The 9281-nt window shown below is 38.7% G+C and overlaps 1 protein-coding gene across 9 annotated transcripts in view; it reads left to right on the top strand.

Moving 5' to 3' along the window:
• The first annotated feature begins 966 nt into the window (after nt 1-966).
• The window catches only part of LOC128990654 (protein split ends-like), a 103158-nt gene continuing 94843 nt past the window's right edge, over nt 967-9281 (top strand). For all 9 annotated transcript variants that reach the window (XM_054413150.1, XM_054413145.1, XM_054413143.1 and 6 more), the window contains exon 1: nt 967-1239. In XM_054413150.1, the coding sequence (XP_054269125.1) occupies nt 1157-1239 (83 nt within the window). In that variant the 5' untranslated portion in view covers nt 967-1156. The remainder of the gene's footprint in view (nt 1240-9281) is intronic.

Here is a 9281-nt window from a genome sequence, read left to right as displayed (position 1 = left end):
TATTTTTTGAGAACTAACGAAATAATTTGGGAACTATAGAGGACTAACGAAGAACTAACGATTGGTATATAGATGTAAACATTTCTCCTCAGAATACGGCCCGTGCTAGAACCCGGAAGTGTGAAGTTAGCGTACCCACTTATAATCGGCTATAACTTTTTTATTTTTTGAGAACTAACGAAAAAATTTGGGAACTATCGAGAACTAACGATGAACTAACGATTGGTATGATCAAAAGTGGATACGCTAATATGGGTACGCCAACTTCACGGACCTGGTTATTGGGGATCTTTTATGAAACCGAAGCGACACTATTTTTTGTTTGTACACATGGCAACGAACAATGTTGGCTTTTATATCGGCCTACGTGCACCTTTATAACATGTTTCTCTTTTTCGAAGTTAGGTACGAAAGAGTTGTAAATTGATTTTTTTTTATTGCATCTCGAAACAAATTTTAGTTTTGATCAATAATATATTTTAGACAGAATATTGAAATGTAAGGCTGACCGTATGTCTCCAAACACATAATTAATTGAATGCAAAAATGAATGCACAGATTTTTGCTGTGATCCTGTATAAAGGGTAAATCCTATGCAACTGCACAATACGCAGTATTATGTTATTGTTACTCTAACTTATTTGTTACACAAAAAAGTAAACAATAACAGAAAGTATGACTAACAACCCTAAACACAAACTCTAATTGTTACAAAGCAATAAAGGAAACACAAATAGATGTAGAAACAATGCAAAATTGAGCTTTATTGAGATTCTATAAGCATAAAATTAGGAAAATGATTGTAGTTCAGGATGGTAGGTCGTCGGTTGATTGTTCTGCGTTCTGCAGTTCGACCTGTTTCCCCTCCCCGAACCTTCCTCCCCTCCAACTGAGACGTGGACTCGCCCGACTCGCTCCGAAGCGTTGCGTTACTTTTACAAAGAATTATTCTGTTACGTACAGGCAGGAAGGAGGTTTCTCGATTCCCGCCCGAGTGTAGTGACGCTGTTTATGTAGACTAAAGTGGTTAGTTGGTGTAGTGAAGTGAAGAGATGTTTTGTTGATAGTTTTATGATGTGCAAGTGAGTGTTAAAATTAGTTTATGTGATTTTACGTGAATACTTATAGCCTAACCCAATGAAGAATCCAGATCAAGATGGTTAGAGAGACTCGTCACCTTTGGGTTGGAAATTTGCCCGAGAACATCCGTGAAGATCGGATCAGAGACCACTTCAAACGGTATGTTATAAAAAAATAATATGCTTGCTTGTTTAAACTGTGTTTTAGAGCTTAGAAAAACTAACATCCTTTTATTTCAGAAGTTCCTAAGCTTGAAGTCATGTTTAACTTATGTTTGTTATTGTTGTTTCTGCCCTCTTCAGACCTAACCTAGGCTACATTCATATTAATATATATATTACCGAAGTGCTTTGGACATCCCAGCATAGAGAGGAAACTTCTTCATAAACTGAAAATGATTTTTGAACGAGCTGAAATTGTTTTTGTTAGCCTTTTCAACTAAAGAATATCCTAACTTTTATGTTCTCACAAGCTTCTACATTTCCTTGCCATTTCGCTTGATATAGGCTAGGATAGGCTACCCTGTGACATCCAGTGGAGTGCGACTTAGCTGCAGATTTTCTTGAAAAGTTTGATCCAGGATTTACAAGTAGGCCTACAGGACTAAATAACAACAACAAAGTAAGATCTTGAATTCCTGACATGCAAATTTTACTTTAACATCTGGATTAACTTACAAGTTACTGGTGACTTAACCTACATCAGGAAATTAGCCTAAGTTGACTACGGTACCGTACTTATGTTACTGTACTGTAATGTCACACTAACTTGGAGCATATTTTACTTGTTTTTTTTCACCTGTCAGCTCATTAACTTGATGGGCCGCAACTTAATCTTAGTTATCCTAGTAAAAATTAACTTAACTATTTTATTCTGTGTCCCTCGTTGATTTTCAGCCCTGAGTTGCTGAAAACTAACTTAGCTGATTTGCTTCCTTTTATCAGCCATCAGCCAGCACTGTTTGGAACGTGTCAACATTCCTAAGAATTAAGTTAACTTAAACTTAAGTTTTTTAAGTTAACTTAAGTTAGCGCCTTGTCGATGAAATGAAATGTCTTTAATATTGCTTTTAACATGGAAATAAGTAACACATTGCAATCGCCAAAATAGGCTAGCCTAATTATAAAATAAGTAGCATAATATCATACTGTGCAATTGCAAACCATGCAAAAAAACTGACTTACCGTAAGTTAGGAAGTTAACAAAGCCATGCTTTCTACTCTACAATGAAAGAATCCTGTTGATGCAAACAAACCATCTAATCTACTTACACAATAGGCATAACTTACCTTCAACTTAATTAAAATTTCTAAGACTGGGCATTTATTAATAAGCCAATTTTTTATTTCCATTTTGAAGTTTTTACCTTCAAGTTTCTTCCCTACTTGGTAATTTATGGAAAAACATTGTTCCCTTGACATACAGGCTATTCTGTGTCCTTTTGAACTGTTTTCTTACTCTGAAAAAATCATTAGACTGTCTAGTGTTATGGTCATGTATTTGTCACATTACAAATTAAATTACAGTACCAGAACAGCAGCAAAATTTATCCAAACATATCACCTGGTAGGCCTATAGGCTACATAGGTACATTGCGTACAAAGTCATAATGTTGTGTGACACAAAAATGTCTCTGCTAGGAGTCCTTGGGCTAACTTTTGCTACCAAACATACAGCTCTTGCAATAGAAAAATTCTTTTGATGTACCTATGTGGGAACATTTTGTGTTCATAAAAAAATTGTATAGGCTCCCAAGGGCAAACTTCTCGATTACTTTAATTAAAGTAGACGTGAGAGAAATAGGCAGATAATTCTGCACATCTGCCTTTACTCCCTTCTTATACAATGGTTTAACAATTAAGTTGATCTGGATAAATAGATGGATGTTGATAACACTGTTTGAATCAAATACCCTACACCAAAATAGGAGCCAGTTCAGATTTGTAGGTATTTCTTTAACAAATTTGGAGAAATTCTGTCCCAGCCAGAAGAGCTTTTGTTGTTTAAGCTATTTATGATATAAAACAACAGATTCATTACTGATAGTTAGTGGATCTTCCTAGTGAGTAGGGCTATTGATAAAATCAGTACCCTGGTTTTGAAACAAGTTTAAAAAGCTCATTTTCTACTGCATCTCTCTTAACGATATCTACAAAATACTTCATTGAAATGTTGGCTTACAGCAACAGAATCCACAATCGCCTCTTTACCTTGATTTTTTTACAAATACAAATGTGGAACTTAAGTTCACTTTACTTAAAACTTTTGTGATGAGTGGGCTGAAGACAAGGACAAAGGCTGAAAATAACTTTAGAAAAATGCCAAATAGCTAACTGAACTTATAGGCTTGTGCTAAGTTAGCTTATAATAATAAATTAAGTAAAACCTAATAATGATAATTTTTTTTAGGGAGAGCTATTTGCTATTAGGCTATAATAATAATGATGGGAGTTAGGCTTATAATAATAATGATGTGAAGTTCAAACAAATTCATAACAAGCTGCGTGTAGGTACCTTGTAACTTGAACTTAGTGCCTGGCTTTTCATCCCTAAGTTAGTCAGAGGAATATCTAAAAGTTGGGTTAGAAATGATGAATCACAAGTTAAATCCTAAAATATGTTCGAAGTTATCTTGATAGTAAGGCTACTAGATTAAGTTAGGCTACGCTTCTAGGTAATCAGGCCTAAAAGTGATCATGGTTGGGCCAAAAAGGAGAAAGTAAAGTAAAATGTTGCATTTCTGATCTACAAACGTATTGTTGTTAAATATTGTGAGTCATAAGTCGATTTAGCACTTGAAACAGATATCAAATTGGGTCACCGGAATTGTACCCCCCTGTGGTGATCTTTGACGTCACGCCTAGGTGGGGTACAATTCCACCCCGTACACTTGGATTTCAACTAAATCTGATCTATTTAATGTGGGCAAGTGATCAGTGAACCGGATAGTTATATTAGATATTTAAAAAAGCTGGAGATGTACGGCCAGAATTGTACCCCCCGGAATTGTACCCCCTGCCAACATTAAATTTTTATGTACGGGGTGGAATTGTACCCCCCCCCCCATCGGCCATCAGATAGCCAAATGTGTACGGGGTGAAATTATACCCCCCGGAATCGTACCCCCCTCTTGGACAGATAGCTTGGCATGTGTACGGGCTGGAATTGTACCCCCTTCCAAGTTACTTCAAACGTCTTTCAATTATCTTAATTAGTATTATGAAATTAAAATAGTAGCGAATGCCTTCTACAGTGACATATTTTGGATTTTCAATCCTGTACCTGCAGAAAATAGTGATTGTAACTCAATAACTCAATAACTCATTTATTTAGCAAGATTAACATTACAAATGCATTAGCCAAGTCAAATTTACTAAAAATAACTATTAACTAACTTTTAAAATAATTAAAATTAAAATTCATTAGGACTGTCCGTCAGCGAGAAAGGCGCGGACACTGTAGTAGCCTTTACCCACGAGAAATGACCTCAAGTGCCTTTTGAAGCATCCCGGATCTGATGTGGACTTGATTTGAAGTGGGAGAGCATTGAACAGTTTGATGGCATTATAGTTTAGATGTCTTTCAAAGAATGTGGTTGAATGGGCTGGAATTCTCAGATTGAAAGTATTGCGAAGCAGATACGAGTGGGTGGATGTGGTGTGGAAATGAGAATAATTTGACTTCAGAAAAGTGAGGACTTCTAGAATGTAAATACAGGGAAAAGTTAGAATTGCGGATGATTTAAATACAGCTCTACAAGTTTGTTTGTAGGGAAGGCCGTGAATTATTCTGATAGCTCTCCTTTGAAGGCGAAAAAGGAAATGGGTTCTTGTGCTTTCACCTCCCCATAGTGCAACTGCATATATCATGTGTGGATAAAGTACACCGTAGTAAGCAGTAAGAAGTACATCTTTGTTTGAAAATTTTGCTAGTTGGCGCAGAAGAAAAATTCCTGAACTGATCTTTCTACAGACAGAATCAATGTGGGGTTTGAAACACAAGTTCTCGTCCAACAACAAACCCAGGAATTTTACTTGAGCAGTGGTTTCAGTTTCAGTTCAGTTCAGAAATGTCAGAAAAAAACATATTTTACATGAGAAATACATTGAAAACGGTGTTTTTCACACTTTTTATTTGGGTGCGACTTTTGGCTGCCTTTTTTAGTATTTCCTAGAAGTGCATGGTGTCAATTTGTAGGAAATTTTATTCTCTTCGAGAATCCCCTTCCAGTTTGGTCGGTGGTACAATCGGCGGTGGGGGGGGGGGGGGGGTACAAGTCTGGGCCGTACATCTTCTTCTGCGGTCACCAGGGGGTACAATTCCGGTCCTAGAAGAAGGGCTAGACTGACGGGGGCGGGGGGTACAATTCCACCCCGTACACTGGCCAAATAAATGTGAGTTCTAAACTAGTGGGGTACAATTCCGTTCCGTACAGTTTTAGTTGCCAGTGGATTTAATCGAACCATTATTGCATTCAAATATCAAAGTTTTATGAGGGGGGTACAATTCCAACCCGAACCCGTACACGCCAATTTTATTGAGAAAATTAGACGTCATCGTGACCACTAACCTGCAGGAGGTACAATTCCGCCACCCCATCGAATTAAGGTAAATAAACATGCAACTTGGGCTTTATAATCGTTGCCTCCTCCGGAATTAAAAAATATTGCATTGGCGATGCACCTATTTAAGGTTACAATGTGTAATCATGTTAATGTTTTCTGCAAATAAAGATTGATTGGTTGATTGACATCAAGGTTTTTGTTAGCCTATATGGGATTGCTTATACCCAGCCATTTTTTTTATATTGGCTGAACCCCGTTTACCACGACAATATTTAAATTCCCAAGGCCAAAGATTAAGCAATAATCCTTGATACAATTGTTTGACATTATCAAGCAAGTTATAATGAGTATGGATACTGGGAATTTTTCAGTTACTCAAATTTCATGGCCCAATGTTCTAATACTTTCCTTTCCTAGAATTGTACAAAACTTAAATTTATAAAATTAATTTTAGCTCCGATGCTCTACTGTCCAAAAATGTTCATAAGATCAAGATGAAGGGTAGAAAAAAATGGGGGTTGTAAATTTAAAATTCCCATGTTATTCTTATGGAAAATAAGTAAACTGTTGTAGTGTGATTGTTTATGATATGTTGATCAAACTTGGCAAATCTATTTTATACAGTATATTTTACTAAGGAAACACATTTCATCACCCACCCTGTAGCAGCAAACCTAGGTTAATCCTAATGTTATTGAAATAGATTTACTGTAATTGAAAATCAAATTATGCAAATGCATTTTTCGCTTAGTCTGCAGGATTGCTGGCGGGGTATTTTTTGTTATATTCGTGCAATTATCTTATAAACTATTTTTTAGATTGGCACCCCTGGGAGGGAATCGCGTACTGGCTGTGTACACGATAATCGCTGTACAAATACGATAGTTATCTTACAGACACGATATCGTACTGTGGCAGCACTGAGAGCGAGGTCAGGTGAAAGCCACAGCCCTTGTTTTTATTGGTCGTTGCACCTCAGGGCCGGGGTTGGCCGGTGTACGGTGTACCTGTCGCTAGGGTATTGTTTTCCCGGGATGTTGCGGGTTTATTTTTAGACCGCCGGCTACGACCGGGTTTTGGTGGTAAACAACCGATGGCGGGAGGGCTGGGGGTCTGCAGTTTAGGGTTTCGCATCTCTTCCTGTATCCAAGGGGGTTAGGGATCGAATATCCCATAAATGGGTGGAGCGTTGTCGCCCGTGTTCTATGAAGCAGTTAATTCAAAGTGAAATTTTCGATTCTGTTGACTCACCCGTTCTTGGAACAAGCGATTTTCTATACAGCATTTATTCGCAGATGTACTAGAATACATTTAATTCGTAGAATGGGGCGTCCTCCCATTTACAATATTAACAAAGAGTTAAAATGTGATCAATACAACATAACAAACCCCTCTTAACTTAGTCACCACGTTTTTGTGTGGAAACGATTATAAGGTGTACAAATAGATTCCTACTTCTACCGCTTCTACTCTGCGTGGTTAGTATACTTTCGTTGACACGTCAAGTCTTGCATCTTTTAGCAAAGCAAGCATCAAAAGGTTTGTTTTTCTGTATTATGCCACAGTATTTCCTCTGACTTGATAAAGTTAAGATCGTGATTTAATAGGTAATGCATTTTGTGGATGCTGTACATTATTGTAGTCTGGTGTTGTGAGAATATAACACACGTAAACAGGACAACAATTTGTGAAAATATCAGTCACAGTTTTTAACAACTTTCATTAAACCAATACAATTCGTAATTCCAACCAAACCAAAGCGTTAACAAAATCAAACTGTATTTGATAATAGTTAGCATCCGGTCAACACATTCCCCACTCTACACGACGTGTTTCAAGTTGCCTAAATAATTAACCAGAGCTATGACTTATTTACTGTACACGTCAGAGGATCTACTAACCCCACAGGGTTAGCGACCTCGGGTGCAAAGTTCACTAATCACTGTGTATAAGCATTATGTCTACGGATTGTTTACATGCCCTCATCGACGACGTAATCACGATGGCGTTGATTATACATATGTCGGGGATAAGATAAGCAACACATTGTTACGTAACGAGGACTGTGACATTTGACGGGATGCATGCACTACTCGCGCATGCGCCTCAGACACGATCCTACATTCACTTTCCGTTACAAAGTTCATCGATACTAGCAAAGATCACTGTGTCGACTGTCGAGCCACCTTTCTGTTGCATCGATCAGGTCTTCATCAGGCGCGACCGAAGTGGGTGACGTTTGTCAGGATCGACTCGGAAAATCAACTCCTTCTGATAAGTGGAATATTTTATCCGACATCACTAAGTTTTCTCCCAGAGGTAGGTAGGCCTAATTCAATAACCTACCTACGTCAATAGGGACATTTTCGTGCTTCAAGTGCAGTGGGGCCGTAATCACTGAGCAATCAGTACCACAGTACCAGTGTAGAAATGATTGTGTACAAGCGTCTCATGCGTGCATTGATGTATGTATCGTATGCTGACTTAAAAACATGACATACATTACTGAACAATGTAACATGCTATAGTATAGCGTTCAATTAGAAGTACAGTACTGTCGATGTGCATCGCGTTTTGAAGAACTTGTCCACGCAAGACACATGCTTTTCCTGTTAAAAGAGAAGCTATGGACTCGTGTTCTAATACCGATATACCGCTTACTGTTGTGATAAGCGTCCATCGTTGACCGTGTGCTATTGTTGTGGTATGGAAGATTCCATCAATAGTCTACCACGAATACTAGAAAAATACCGGTATGGATCATAAACATAAACAAATAACGTTTTTTGGCCCGAATCCTATACTAATAGCATTACTAGGTTTATGAGGTTCCATTTAAACAATGTTACATTCGGGCCAAAACCGCCATTTGTTTATGTTTATGATCCATATCGGGTCTTTTCTAGTATTCGTGCCGTCTACTGTTGTATGGAAGCGGTCTACCGATATACCGCGTACTGTTGTTGTGATAAGGAAGCGTCCACCGTTGTATCGTGTCACAGAAAACATACTGTGACCGTGTGCCATTCGTTTTATGCGTCCACCGATGTACCGTGTGCTGTTGTTGTGGTGTGGAAGCGTCCACTGATATACAGTCTACTGTTGTTGTGGTGTGAAGCGTCCACCGATATACAGTCTACTGTTGTTGTGGTGTGAAGCGTCCACCGATATACAGTCTACTGTTGTTGTGGTGTGAAGCGTCCACCGATATACAGTCTACTGTTGTTGTGGTGTGAAGCGTCCACCGATATACAGTCTACTGTTGTTGTGGTGTGAAGCGTCCACCGATATACAGTCTACTGTTGTTGTGGTGTGAAGCGTCCACCGATATACAGTCTACTGTTGTTGTGGTGTGAAGCGTCCACCGATATACAGTCTACTGTTGTTGTGGTGTGAAGCGTCCACCGATATACAGTCTACTGTTGTTGTGGTGTGAAGCGTCCACCGATGTACCGTGTGCTGTTGTTGTAGGGAAGCGTCCACCGATGTACCGTGTGCTGTTGTTGTGGTGTGAAGCGTCCACCGATGTACCGTGTGCTGTTGTTGTGGTGTGAAGCGTCCACCGATGTACCGTGTGCTGTTGTTGTGGTGTGAAGCGTCCACCGATGTACCGTGTGCTGTTGTTGTGGTGTGAAG

This window comes from Macrosteles quadrilineatus, unplaced genomic scaffold (assembly GCF_028750875.1).
Source record: "Macrosteles quadrilineatus isolate MER2022 unplaced genomic scaffold, UCM_ALF_1.0 Scaffold_3__2_contigs__length_128488019, whole genome shotgun sequence".
In the NCBI taxonomy this organism is placed as follows: domain Eukaryota; kingdom Metazoa; phylum Arthropoda; class Insecta; order Hemiptera; family Cicadellidae; genus Macrosteles; species Macrosteles quadrilineatus.
The sequence above is the reverse complement of the archived record's forward strand: the minus strand, read 5'-3'. Positions and strand labels throughout refer to the sequence as shown.